At 38.8% G+C, this 15,405-nt stretch overlaps 1 protein-coding gene across 1 annotated transcript in view; it reads left to right on the top strand.

The window, feature by feature from the left end:
* Nucleotides 1-15,405, top strand: part of LOC120368652 (protein FRA10AC1) — a 56,033-nt gene that overhangs the window by 12,948 nt on the left and 27,680 nt on the right. Inside the window, exons 5-7 of the mRNA XM_039480936.1 lie at nt 3,399-3,475; nt 4,405-4,488; nt 5,019-5,103. Coding sequence (XP_039336870.1) covers nt 3,399-3,475; nt 4,405-4,488; nt 5,019-5,103 — 246 coding nt within the window. The remainder of the gene's footprint in view (nt 1-3,398; nt 3,476-4,404; nt 4,489-5,018; nt 5,104-15,405) is intronic.

Below are 15,405 nucleotides of genomic sequence, written 5' to 3'. Positions count from 1 at the left end.
AGATTGCACACATTTAATTGAACTGAAAAGAATGTAACACACCTGACGGATTTGTGTGATTTATCTGCCGTAAGTGATGTAAGCTATTTTATAGGCTGCCAATCCAGTTTGGTAAAAACATCCTCCAGGACATATCTGCAACCATCTTTATCCTTGGAGGATTGGTAATGCTTTGTGACCTTTATGTTAGGCAGATATAGATTTGTTCAATGATCCTATTAAATAGTTATTTTGAAGGTACTGTAGGATATTCTGTGTGATATTGTGCCCATATTCCTCTCAGCAGCACAGAGAAATTACTGTAACAGGGTTCCCGTGGCGCGCCTGGGTTATGTAATCGCTGAGTCCTCTGTCCCACCAACCTGGGGTATCCCTCTCATTCTGTGATGCTGTGTCAAGCCACAAACCTCTGGCAGGTACTGCACTTACACAGACATCCACAGGCCGGGACACACCCAACTGAGTTATATGAATGATTTCCCAGCTACTCATGAACCAGCAATAGAGAGGCTACAGCCAGTTCCTCCCAGCTCCCCGTCTTGCACCTAAGAACTGTACCATCTTGCACTGGTCAGAAGCCTAGCCAGTGTAAGTTCATTACCCAGTCTGCCCCTCTCTCGATGTGAGGGGACACATACTAGCCGTTGTAAACTGAGCTGAGCTTTCCCAAGCACTTAAACCAAAACATACTGTTTTAGGTAAAATGTAAAACAGGTTTATTAACTACAGAAAGATAGATTTTAAGTGATTATAAGTAGCAGGTATCGAGATCAGAGTTGATTATTTAAGAAACAAAACATAAAATCGCTGTCTAAGTTCTACAAACTATACAGGATTTGAATCAAATGGTATCTCACCCTGACAGATGATACAAACAAGTCACAGATCCTCAATACACAGGCTGAGACTCTTTCCAGGCCTGGGACCACCCTCCCCTAGTTCAAAGTCTTTGTCCTCCAGAGGTTCCTCCAAATGTTGAGTTGGGAGGGGAGAAAGGCCAAGTGATGATGTCACTTCCCCTTTTTTATAGTTTCTTCCAGCTTGCTGGAAAAATCTTTTGCTGTGATGTGGGAAACAGACAATCCCCATTGGTCAAGCAGTCCCTGTTGTATATAGTTTCTGGGATAGTGGATTCTTTCCCTGTTGAGTGTTGATGAGCCATTAACCGCTGTCTGGCTACTCCATTGTTTTTCTTGAAAGGCTGATTGTGGGTGTTCCCAACCTGACAATAGATTTCAGTAACACACACATAGCAAAACTTCATAACTTAACATACAATGATAGCATATACAGTCCAACAGGATATTAATGTTCAACAGATCAAGACGTTTAAAATGATACTTCCCAAGGCATATTTTGTACAAAACATATTGTGACCGTGGTGAATATGGGGGTTCCAGGCTGCCACTCTGAGGTACAGAGTGTCACAATGACCAAAGACTTGTCATTTTGCATGATGACATTCAAATAGCCCTGTGTAAATCTTAGCATTTTTTTTATCTATCTATCTAGTGTCTCAGTAGCTGAAGTGAATTAGTTTCCTGCCTGATATAGCCATGATTATATAAATTATTTGGAAACAGTAGAATTTGTATTTTTTTAGTTATGTTGGGATTAATATGGGTTTATTGTGTGGATTTGTGGCAATCCATAAGTGGAACATGGAAACATTTGGAGATGCCACGTTTTGTTGCAATAGAGAGAAATTATCATTTGTGCTACTTAACTCAGACTTACTCTTCAGCTAAGTCTTCATTTTTAAGAAACGCTCTTACTTTGTCAAGTTTATCAAAAAAATCTGAGTACACACAGTGCGATGAACCAAAGGCACATTTACAAGTTGAGGCTGTTCTGAGTGGAACTGTTAACCTGTTTCTTGTTCTGTATTATTTAGATTGTAAGTTCTTTGGGGCAGGGATTTGTGTTATATTTTGTTTGTGCTGTGTAAGTTGGCAGAGCTATACATTTTTTATAATAATGAGATGTCCTGGCTAAAGGCCAGAAGCTTCATTGAACAAGAAAGGATAAAATCCAGTAGCTCTAGCTGAGTGAGCTATGTTTATGTACAAAATCAGGTGTTCCTCCAAAGTAATTAACCCTGCTGTGTCACCTGTACATTATTTTTCCTGGACTCTTTCCACATAAAGTCATTTGTATGTGGCTAATGATCCTCAGATTGTAAAAATAAGCAGTTGAAGAAGAAGCTATGATTAAAGAGCCTGTGGTAGAATTCGTTAGCCATAGTGTTTCTGTTGTTTTCATGGAGCTCTGTATAAGTGCTTGATCTGGATAATTTCTCTACTGCTACCATCTTATTCTTTTCCTCCAGTTGGAAAGGCAAGTCAGTTGCCTACTATTATCAAAGTCGATAATGGTGACAAAGAAGCTGGAGTTCTTTGAAGTTAGTCAGCTTCATCATGACATATACAGCCTCCTGTAGCCTGGCTAAATAAAGGCTCCTAACTGTAGGCTTGAATTTAGGTCTTTAATTTTTGAAAACTAGCATTAAGATTGAGTTAACATTTGGAAACTTCTAGCAGAAAATACATGTACAATATTTTTTTCCATAAAATGATTTAGTGCAGGCAGTAGGTTGACAGAAATGAGTTCTTATTGAACTCAATTTAACATGTGGCTTGAGAACATGCCAGAAAGATAATTTATTTCTAATTCTGTAGTTCCATAAATGTCTGAGAAATTTGTTTTATATTTTAAGTTATTGTTTTACTGTTTTATTTCCATTTGTGGAGGTGCTTATTTCTAGAATAATGTGATTGTTTATATGGTTTTGTTTTTGCTTGTTGTTTTATCATATAAAGTATGTGTCATATTACAACTGTAAAACAGAAATATCTTGACAGTCACAGTATAATTTCCTGTAACTTGATATTGTGGTCGTAAACAAAGTTATCTACTGAAGTTTATTGCTTTTACACTGACACTGAAAAGTACATAAAAATTCTTCATTTCATTAGTAATTTTATATTTATATCAGGCAAAAATGATAGATATATTTTAAACCAAAATTGGAGTATCATGGAACTCTATTTGAATTGCAATAGAATATACAGTAAAGGCTGGATTAAAGGTCTGTTGTACATCTTCAAATATATTAAAAGTTTTTATAAGGATATGGCATGTGGCTGGGTTTTACAACTTAAATTCTGCCCTAAAATTCTTCTGCTGAGAATTAATTTATAAAAGGTTATTCTAATAAGAGTTCTTTGAACTTCCTTTCTATTAAAATTAATTTTGGTAATAGCTTCTTTAAATCCCTTATATTGTAGAAACAGTTTTGTACTAATCTTATCTGAGGTAATGGTATGTGAAGCTAGATAAACCAGCCCTGGAGTGAGAGAGAACACTGAAAATGAATTCCTTAGTTTTGCTTTATTCAGTATGCAAGACATAAAAAGTTTGTGAATGACTACATTTTATACTATGGTGGCAAAAAGGAGGACTTCCGACGTTCAGGGTAAGTACCGTTAGAGAACATACTACCTGTTTTATAAAACTACTAAATATATGCTGGGAAACTCCTCTTTGGTTTATTAATATTGTAATTAATTCTGTGGCCAGAGATTTATTTGTGTATCAAATCATTAACCTTTTTGCTAAAATGTACCAACAATGGTAGTTGTAAATATCTGAATTAGATGAGGAGAATTGTTAGTTGTCTTGATTTAACTTTGTACAATTTGTATCTATACATGAAAAGCTAGATGAAATTCAGTTAGGAGTTTTTATTTTTGTGTTATGTAGATTAAAAGACAACAGATGGAGGGTGTATCTAAAATAATCTAGTATTTGCTGAGTGTTCAACTCTCATTCCTAGAATGTCTAATGCTGCTCCGTTGAGGGTAGAAAATGACAATCTTGTACTCAGGCTTCTGTGGTGCAGTACATAGTGCTGGAATAACTGCTTGCAGGTAGTACAGTTGTTTGCCATTTGGAGTACCAGGCAATCTTTAAAGGATAATTACCCTCTGTACTGTTTTGGCAATCTGAACCCAGGAGACTTGTGAAGTCTGGAATATCACTAAACATTTTCCGGGTGAAGCTAAGCCCTTGTTCTGAGCTGCAGATGATCCTCTTTTAATGTTTCAAATATAACTTTTCATATAGAATTAAATCTTACACATTTTTAATAGTTATGAGTGACTCTAATGTTGGAAGCAAGCTCTTTTATTCTTTTAGGGAAAAAGTTAGTGTATAATACTTGTTCTCATGAACAATCGTTGCTTCTTAAAAGTATCTCCCAGTATGTCCAACTTAATAAATAAGACAAGGAATTCTAAAATACCAGCATTTGCCAAATGATGATCTGATTATTTTGTTTCTGGTGCTGTAAAATTTCATTTTAATACTAGATCTGCTTTTTAAGAAAAATGTACCCTTTTACAGAGCAAGTGACAAGACAGACCTTGATGTTGTAAGAGAAAACTATAGATTCCTGTGGAAAGAGGAAGATGCAGTGGACATGAATTGGTAACTTGGGCTATAATAAGACATTATTTTTAGATCACTTTGTATATATCTTTTTCCTCATTCATTAAAAATTGCCATGCATATTTGCTCTTATTGCTTTGAACTCTTAATAAATTTAAAACATGAAAAAAGTGCAGGAGATAAAGTAATACAGCTCTGTGGCAAAATGAACTGATGACACAGGAAATTAACAAACTATTGTTCATTCCCTAAGAGAACTAAACTACCATTCAGAAACCCCTACAAAGAGTACAACTTCAAAATTATGCTTTGTGCTTTAAATATATTTTTAAAATATATAATTATTTTCAAGAGAAACTAAAACTGTTTCATGGCAATTACTCTCATCAAGCTGTATATTTTCTTATTTTGTTTTATTTTTACCACTACAACTTGTATTCATTAGAGAAAACAAAACTGCAATGCCCCTGTCCTGTTAATGCCATAACTATATAATAGGATTTATGTTATTTGACCTCACTCTGTATTTTCCATATGCTTAATCAATAATATTATCTTTCCGGTTACAGGGAAAAGAAACTGGCAAAGAAATACTATGATAAATTATTCAAAGAGTATTGTATAGCAGATCTGAGTAGATACAAAGAGAACAAGGTACATTTTTAAATATCATAAATTTCTGTGGTTGCAAAATAGATTCTTTATTCTATATGTTGATTGAGGGCACTGCATTAAGATCCAGTCCTGCAAGCACTGCCTACGCTGAGTTCTGTGGGACTATTCATGATAAATGTCTGTAAGTTTGGGCCCTAAATCTGTCTGTTGCTGAGTGCAGAATGAATTTTCTTAAAAAAACTTAAGCAACAGAAAAATGCTTGAGATGCCTTCCCTGATTTTTTTGGTTGATCTTTATTTCATCTTCCTCTATTTATGCCATATCCCTCAAGCCCTTCCACTGTTAGAAAATAATCTCAATCTCCTTTTATAGTTATAGTTTTCTTTTATTTTCTTTAATTATCATGCCCAGTATCTTATTCCATGTGTTTATTATTCTTTGTGGGAAAAGTCTTTTTCCCAGTTTGCTAATTTTCTTCACCTTTTTGAACCTTTGTCTGGTGTGAACAATATTTTTTTTCCCGCTTCACATATGACTTTCCTAAGTTCTGTTCAGTCACCTTGAATTCCCCTCTATTCTAAATGAACATAAGTCCTGTTTCTTTAACTTTTCCTCATGATTATAAGAATTGGAAAATGTTTATCTTTTAGCACAACTTTGACATATTGTGTAATTTGTTTCCCCTTAAGTTGTCTTATGTGTTCTTTCTTCAAACATGCTATTCACATGCTAAATCCTTCCTCCAAATCTTTATCAACTGTTGGCTTATCCATATCCACTTCTGGTACAGAAGGAGTCCTATACAGATTTTTGCTTTCAACTTTGTTCTGTCCTATTTTTTACCTCTGAACGTCCAGATGTTGAGAAGTTTATTGCCTTCTCTTTTCTGCTCTACTCTACAGCCCTCATCTCCAGCTTATCCATGTCCACTTCTGGTACGGAAGGAGTCCTATACAGATTTTTGCTTTCAACTTTGTTCTGTCCTATTTTTTTCCTCTGCACGTCCAGATGTTGAGAAGTTTATTGCCTTCTCTTTTCTGCTTTACTCTGCAGTCCTCATCTCCTGCAGACATGCTCAGTGGAGCACTGGTTTCTTCATCTGATAGCCACCAGTTCTTCGTGTGACTTTCCCCATAGAACTTTAGATATCCTGCTAAACTTCTGCAGAAGGACGCTCTAGAGATGCATAGCTTGCATTAGGTATCCCTGCCTACAACATTCTGCCTGCCTTTAGAAGTTTAGACTATAGAATTTCCTCCCCAATTCCCAAATCATATTCAGTGCCATTTTGCTCCTCATTCCAACAAAAGACGGGCTCTTTCATATGTTACATAATCTGCTTATCACAAGAACTGGTCCATCAACAAAGATGTTGGGTGGGATAGGGTTTACTCCTAGTATTTTATGATGATCAAGAAGACTGAGTGTTTCATCCCATTTTGGCTCTATCCTTCAGAATTCCTCCATGTAGTATGTCAGATTCAAGGTGGAGGTGACTTTCTGAGCTGCATGGATGAAGAGGGGGTGTAACTCCATGTGCCTATTCATTTGTTGCGTCACAAGAAAAGTCCCTCAACTAACTGATTCTTCTACAGAACTATGTGTGGAAATTCCTCAAGCAGTGTCATGTCAAGAAGAACCTCTCATCTTGGAAACCTCACTCAGTCCTTTTAGCCATTGGAATCATAAGTGGTAGTCTCACGCCCCTACATCATGTCAAAGCATTTGGTTGAAGATGGAAGCACAAAACAATAACTTTTTGAAGTTTCAGGATGTGGGACCAGGCTTTCTATTGTTTCTTCCTGATATCATACTTGCAGTCCTGTTAGAAATCAACAATCAAGCTCCAAGAGCCTATAGATTAACAAGGCAGGACCAGAAGCCTTTCTCTTTGTCATTAGATTGTAAAGATTCTGTCCAAAGTGGAAAGAGCTCATTTATTGATATCAGATAGGTATATCCAGAACAGTCTTAATGTCCACATAGACTGACTGAGGCAGGAGACAGTTGTGGGCAAGAGGCAACTGAACAAGGTGGTGGTCCAGCAAGACTTTGTCAGATGTTGTCATGGCTGGGTCATGGGCAGCCATGCCTAGTGGTCAGAGCAAGGGTCCATGGTCATGGGATGGGAGTCAAGAATCATTTGGATCAGGATACCAGGAGATCAGAGGCATCAGACAAACTTGAGGGCAGAACCGTGAATCTGTAACCAGAGTTAGCCCAGGTCAGGATACTGGGGGTCAGAGGCAGGAGACAAACTGGAGATCAGAACCACAGATTGGGAGTCAGAATCAGGCTGGGTCAGGATACGAAGAGATCAGAGGTAGGAGACAAACCAGATATTGGGACCACAAATTGGATGCAAGAAGTCAAGCTGGGTTGGGATGCCAGGAAGTCAAATCAGGGGAGCAGGAGCAGGAAGCACACAGTCCAGAGCAGGGTGCATCCCAGTTTTGGACAACAGGGATCCACTGCTGGGTTTAGATAAAAGTTGTGGACCAATCAGGACCCCCAGCAATCTGCCATTTAGGTTCCAGGACTGGAGTCCTCTGTCGGGATTCAGCCCTTGGAACTCTTAGCAGTCACTGGGTGGGAGGTTGCAGCTTTCTAGCTCCTAAGAATCCGGTGGATCAGGGTTCAAGTCCTGCAGTCCCTGAGAGATGTAACTTCTTGCTTTCCACCTCAACCAACCAGACACGGGCCCCTCAGCGCCCCCCAGACAAACTCACAGTTTGCTCCAGACACTAGGATTCCTACAACTGGAGGGGTGGGTGCTTTCTTTTTTTTATGATCAGGACCTTGCGTGTATGTCTTTCTTCCTCTATTCCTCTTGGGCATTGCCAGGAAGATCCAGAGGGACCAGACTAAAGTTGTTTTCATAGCTGCTGCTAAGCCCTGAAGACCTTGGTTCCCCAGCCTCTTTCACATATCTATCTGTGATTTCTGGCTCTTTCCCCAGGCCAAAATTCTTTTCATCAGGGCAGGGTCCTATACCTGAACCTCACCAATCTCTGCTTAGAAGCCTGGAGGCTTACAAGTGACTCTACAATCATTTGATTAGTGCTCTCATATAGTCAATTTCCTAATGCTGTCAGGAGAGCACTCTGCATTTAAGTGTTACTTTCTTTGGTGTTTGGCTAGGAATGTAACTCTTACTCAGACATTCTGTTCTGCCATCCTAGTGTTTTTTCACAGACGGGAAAGCATGGTGGGAGGGTCTTTGAGGCCAGGCTCCAGCCTGAGCCCAAATGTCTGCAATTTTTAGCCTCGCAGCTCAAGCTCCACTAGCTGAGTCAGTTGACCTTGGCTCTGAGATTCATCACTGTGGGTTTTCTATTGTAGTGTAGATGGAGTTTCAGCTTCATTCTTAAGGTTCTTTCAAGGCCATGTTTCAAGCCTCTGGGCCAGTTCTTGTACTTCCTGGCTGTCAAGGTGCTTGCTCTTGTCACCATTACTTCAGCCTGGAGCGCTACTACACTGTAAAGAATCTTACCTCTAGTTTTTCCATGAAAAGATTGTCCTGAGACTCACCACATAATTTCTCTGTTTATTCTTTCTTTGTTAATCAAAATATTTCCCTTTCTTGTCTGAAAGAGATCATCATCATCCTTTAGATGGTGCCAGAGCCATTAATGATTAGATAGGACATCCATTTTTTGGACTGACTCCTTTTTATTTTATATTGCTTGTGGCTATAACAAAACAAGGTATTAAGGTTTCCAGGATTATCATTTCCCTTTGTTTTCAGACTGCAAAAAAAGATTAATATACTGCATGCCACTTAGTGCTTTTCTTGGGGCTAAGGGTCCATTGTACTTCGTCCCTATCTGTGGTCAGAGAAATAGCACTTCTGATTAGGATATCTGCATAGCTGCTATTAGTGCCTCATTGAACTCCTTTACCAAATGTTATAAGGTCTTCTGTTGATGCTGCCTTTGGTTTCTTGATTCTGTGAACCATCCTTCCTATCTAGCAGACTAGCTTCATTTCATATTTTTCTATTGAGTTCATCTCTATTGTTGCTATTTCAGCTTATTCAGTATTACTTTTTAAAAATCACTCTTTACACACATTTGACTTGTTTTATTTACTTTCCACCCTTATCCACTGCTTGTCATTTCCCAGTGTTTGGTGGAAGCATTATTAGCAAAGTGACTCTCCTAGGAGGACAAACAGTTCTCTGACTTATAAATTAGTCTTGTAGAGAATTCCTTTGCCAGTCCTGGCTCCCCTGTTTTCTTCTATCTTTGCTCTTGCTTTCTAGACCAGTCTGTTTAGGAAATACTCTCTAGGGAAGATCACATGTAGCTGTTCCTTATTGGGCCAGATTTGGACCCAAAAGGAAAAATTACATAAGAATACCTCAGTAATATAAGTGAGCATGGATAATGCAGTGGTTGGTGGACTGGCTGAGGTACTGCGAGATAACAAATAAACAGGTAAGGCAAAATGATCCATTATTCTGACTGTATAGCCAGTAGATATGCACAGATGCATGACAAACACCTTTCAAGATCCATGGGTCCCACACACGTTTATCACAACGTGTAGTGTATCTCATCTAGTGCACTAAATGCCCCAAAAAACAGCTATGTGGGTGAAACAAGACAATCACTGTGCTCTTGAGTGAACTCACCCAGAAAAATGATAAAAGACAAAAGCACCATATCATCTATGGGTGAACACTTTTTCCACAAGCAATCACTCCCTGTCTGACCTTTCAGTTCTCATCCCCAAGGAAACCTGGATAACACCTTCAAAAGGTGAGCCTATGAGCTTAAATTCATAACTTTTGCTAGTCACTCAAAAGCATGGACTTAATAAAGACACTGGATTTATGGCTTATTACAACAATCTGTAAACCACTAACTCCCCTTTTTGTCCTATGACTACAAAGGTGTTTCACCTTAAATGATCTCTTGAAATATGTGTTGCCTTCTTAAACTAAATAATCTGTTCCATCTTGTATTTAGCTGTGACATGCTGAGTACCTTTTCCAGACCTGAAGAAGAGCTCTGTGTAAGCTCAGAAGTTTGTCTACTTCACCAACAGAATTTTGTCCAATAGAAGATATTCCTCATCCACCTTGTCTCTCTAATATCCTGGGACCACCACAACTATAACAACATTGTAAACATTTTACTACTGCAGTATTTATCTGGAGACAATGTTCTGCAGTTTTATTAAATGGGCAAAAGTACATTAGGTTGTACAAGTTATTTAAAAACAAATTAAAAACCATGGATGTAGGATTCTTCAGTGATCCTCAATTTAAAAACATTTTTTCTATTCTAGTTTAGTGAACAGTTGTTTAATGCAATTCCCATGTTATGCAGTTGATTTATTTGTGCTAGACTAAAGCATGAGTGGCTCAAATGAAACTTATTTTAGACCACACTGCAGATTTCTGAGTTAGCCAAGCACAAGATGTTCCTTCCTTAGCAAATTGTCAGCATAAGTAGAATAATATGGAACCTACTTTTTCTATTTCTATTGAATGATTTTCCAGTTAATATTTGTCCAAAAATATTTTTGTTCAAATTATATTAAGTCCTGAATGCAATACGTCTGAAAATTTACATTTATGGAAAAACATTGACCTTCAGAAAAAAACTGGCACTGTTAAGAATCTTATTTATAATACGTTTAACTAGGGCAAATTCAGTACAGATGGAACACCTGATTATTGGTGATGTGATTCTGACCAGTTTTCCAGCTGGGGTGCAAAGAGCTTAAATGACTTGTCCACAATCACGCTGTGAAAAAGTGGCTCATCCTGACTTAAGATCCAGCAACTTTTTGGCTCCCAGTTCTTTTCTATGTAGTTTGGTCCATGTGGCATTTTTTTTACATAAGTGTTCTGCGCTATTGCCTTTATGGTAATGATAATTGATCATAAAAATAGTAGTTCTGTACAATATATTTCTGTACTGAAACTAGGAACATTTAAAAAATGAAGGCAATGCATAATGGAGATTTGCACCATTATATATGAAATACAAATACAGTGAGTGGGTTTAATACTCAGATGTACCAAATTAATTGAAGACACAGCTTGGGACAGAGGAGACAAAGGTGGTTTTGAGCCACTTCTATGTCTTGGGCAGTTGAACCTGGCACAAGTTAGAACAGCCACAAGACTGCTGTTAAGTTATTCTGCCTAGAAAAGTCTTTAGGGGGATCATTCCACTGATTGAATATTGATTGCATTGTGCTTTGGCCCTCACATCAAGTGGCCCCAATATGCTGTGGAGATACAAAGTGGCTGAATGTTCTGGAGTAGTCAAATAGTTCTGGTAATTGTATTTCACAGTGTTCCATGCAGTCTTTTTGTTCTTTGACTAGAAGGTTGCTTGGGAAAGTTTCACTTCATGTAAAGATTTTGAATGAATGAAGGCGTACACAGTACATATAATAATTAAGCGGTGCTTGAGCACCTTCATTGGCTTCCCTGTCTCTTGCCACATGAAATTTGGGATCCTGGTGCTCCCTGTCAAGACCCTATATAGTCTTGCTCCCTCTCTCCCTCTATACTATTTCTTTCCAGTATTCTCTCTTCAGGTCTCCCTTATCACAACCTTCCACTCTCAGCTTTGCAACTTTTTTCATGTAGCCCTCTATGTTTGAAACAGGCTCCCAATACCTGTCTGCGTGGCATTCTCTTTCATCCATCAAATCCCTCTTTGTAAGCAACTTACTTCAAAAATGTTTCTGACCTTGATTTCCTCACCAGTATTTGTTCCTTCTCGTAAACTATTGTGTGTCCTGTGTCTTGTAAGTTCTTTAGCACATCAAACTTGTCTTGTTCTGTATTGTAAAGTTTACAAATTCTTAAACTGCACAAGTTTATAGCTTTGTATAAATGAATAATAATAGTCATAATAAATCTGAGTTAGGCAGATCCCAGACCATTAAGAGCTTTAAAGAATGTAAACCAATTCCTTAAATTTCGCTTGAAAGTACACACATAAAGGAATGGAGCAGTGATATAATTTGTTCATAATGATCAACCTCACTTGAGGTGCTCTGCTTCCTTCTGGTCAACCATAGGTGATAAATAAGCATTATGGGTCACTTGCATTTGGAGTATCCAGGGAATAGCTATGGGTTTAATAAGACCTCAAGTCTTAAAAGTCTTAAAACTACATTAATGAAGGGCAAATATGTACCTTGAATAAGAGGGTCAATACATTCCCACTTATTCCTAGAGATGGTTCTTCTGTTGCCAGCTAGCACCGCTTATCTCTTGTCTGCATAACCATAAATCACCTCTAGCACTGATAGCAACCATGGAATCTCTTTACAGGCAGGGCTCAGGTGTTTTTACTACAGAGTAGAGTAAGATGACACCGTACAGTAGAACCTCAGAGTTACAAACACCTCGAGAATGAAGGTTGTTCATAACTCTGAAATGTTTGTAACTGAACAAAACCTTGTAGTTGTTCTTTCAAAAGTATACAACTGAACAGTGACTTAATACAGCTTCGAAACGTTATTATGCAGAAGAAAAAAGCTTCTTTCCCTTTATGTTTTTAGTAGTTAAAGTTTAACGAGTACAGTACTGTACTGTATTTTTTGTTTGTTTGTTTGACTCTACTGCTGCTTGTTTGTGTACTTCCGGTTCCAAATGTCAGGTGTGGTTGACTGGTCAGTTAGTAACTCTGGTGTTTGTAACTCTGAGGTTCGACGGTAGAAAAAATGCCTGAGTCCTAGCTAGCCCTAGCAAAATTATAGCTACAATGTTTGCCATTATAAACAAGGCCAGAGAAGCAGACAGATTGTAGAATCTGCGGTTCATACAATGTGAATTATGGAACTGAGAATGTAGATATTGGTGATACTGTAGCCTATTGCACCTTGCAGTTTTTTCTCAGTGGTCTGTAGATATTAATAGCATCATGTCCCTCTTACGTGTTTTTTTTGTGTGTGTGCACTACATGATGATGTTACTCCATTTCCATATGACACTTTTGTATTTTTTCTGTCTGGTTTAACCTTTGATAAATGTTACAACATGCAGATAGCATCCTTTGAACTCAGTTGAGTTTTCCAATTCAGCCATCAACAGGAGCTCTATAATCTTTTGCTGTCAGCAGCTGTACTCTCAGTTGATAAATTGAAATTCTCCCAGATGCATTCCTAGGCTGCTTTCTGGGTTTTCCATTTAGCAGATTGTATTATGGGTACACCATGTGAGCAGTTCTGTAATTAAGCAGTAAGTCAGGAGGTGTGCATCATTAAGCTATTGGAGTTGCCTTGTGTTCATCGTGTATCAATGAGCTAAAAATGCACAGTCTGGTCACTATTAGATTATGTTTAAAAAATACTAGAGACAGTTTGGGCGTTGAAGGGACACTCAAGTGTTTTGTTTTTCTCAGAAAATGATTTGTAGCAAAACAGAAAATATCTTTTAAATGAATTATTGCAATTAACAAAAAAGTAAAATTCATTCCCTGACAAACCTGCTATTTTCTTCCTAAAAGCTAGGAAATAAGAGAAATGAATATAAGTAAAAAACACATTCTCCACTGAAATAATTGAGAAAAGCACTAAATTTATATGGCAATTTTAGGTGAGTTTAAGTACGTATTAACTTGTTTTCAAACAAAATTATATTTACTTAACTCTCCAATCAGGCGCATGGCCCTATAGTGTAAATTGCTCTATAAACACACATAAATATGTGGTCCCTGGCTCAAAGAGTTTTAATTTTATATAGTTGACATATTTATTTGGTCCAGGAATTTCAGATGGAGACACACTATTGCCAAAATCATGAGTTGGTCCCCCTCAAGAGGTCAAAATCTTGAGGGTTTTTACAAAAACAATAGATGAAAAAACGTTATTTTATTTTTTAACTGCCCCAGCTCATCCTGTTTGAGAGTGAGAGAGACATTTAAGTGTTTCCCACTTTCCCAAAAGTATTGGTCCTTGCTGCAGGGGCGCTCACCCCCACATCTGCCCATCTCCTGCCCAGCAATTGATCCTCACTCCTGCCCTCTATTCAGTTTGGCGGCCTCAGCCTCACCTCCACTCTTTCAGCCCCCTATCTCATCAGCCTCCAACCCTCGCCATTAATTCAGTACCCCCCCCTCTCAGCACAGTTCCCTCAGCCTTCACCGTCCCCCCACTCTCTTCAGCCACCCAACCTCACATCTGCTCCTCCTGCTCCTAGGGTTCTTCATCCCCCCTCTCCTATGCTTCTGTGGGGGCTCCAGCAGGCTTCTTTCTCCCCTATCCCAGTCTTGGGGAGTGGTGGCTACATGGGCTATTCACCCCCATTCTGCCCCTTTCCAGGCTAGAGGCTGTAGGAGTGAGGAGTAGAGGCATTGTCCTGCCCATATTTCTCACAGGAGAGGAGGGAGAAGGGAGTGGAACTGTGCTAGGCTGCTGGACTCTGCTTCCTCCTCCCCTCCTGTGAGAACAGTGAGTGGCGGGGAGAGATTCTGCCGGCTTCCAGTAGGGCTGAATTTCTCAAGGGTGCTGGAGCTTGTTGCATCATCGCCAGCCCAGCACCCTCCAAAATTCCATCATTCTGAAGAAATCACAAGAGGTGGAAACACTGATTAGATAAAAAGCACCCTCCTTCCAGGGAAATGATGTGCTGCTGATCCCTGTCTCCCCTCTCTGCTATTTAATTAGCAGTGATCTTAGACCAAACTATTTCCTTCAGACTGTCCTCCCTCCGTCTGTGTATCCTGACATCAGCTTTCTTTCTTACAGTCTGGCCTTCTCACTAGACTCCCCCTAATATGTCAGGGAATGGTTTGATTTAAGGGCGGTGGGCAGAAAAAGCAGGGAATGGTACGGAGATCGATTTCTCAGGAAAGGGGGCCTGGTTTATCTTCATATGAAATTCCTGCACAAAGTCTAGAAACAAAAAGAAATACAAGTTAGGGCAAGTCTACACTACAAAATTAAGTTGACCTAAGTTGTGTTGACGCACAGCCACTGCGGTAATTGAATCGGTTTTACATAGCCACACTACGCTCCCTGTGTTGGCAGTGTGCATTCTCACCAAGGAGCACTTGAACTGATTTAACTGCCAGTGAGGGGCATTGTGTGACGGTTTTTGAAAGGGAGCAATGCTGACGCTGCATCGGTCTAAGTGCATCGACTTACACTTTATGCCTCTTGCAGAGGTGGAGTTATTAGGTTGGTGTAGTGAGTGAGTTACATCAGTGGAAGCTACATTTTAGTGTAGACAAGGCCTTAGATAAATGTAGTTTTGTTTTAATTCATGTAGGGATGAGGTGGAGAATGGGATATTGAAACTTAACTAAAATATCTATTTCACATTCCATTTCAACTTCCAGGGCTCTCCTGACTGTTTACAGTGA

This window comes from Mauremys reevesii, linkage group 7, assembly GCF_016161935.1.
Source record: "Mauremys reevesii isolate NIE-2019 linkage group 7, ASM1616193v1, whole genome shotgun sequence".
NCBI lineage: Eukaryota > Metazoa > Chordata > Testudines > Geoemydidae > Mauremys > Mauremys reevesii.
The sequence above is the reverse complement of the archived record's forward strand: the minus strand, read 5'-3'. Positions and strand labels throughout refer to the sequence as shown.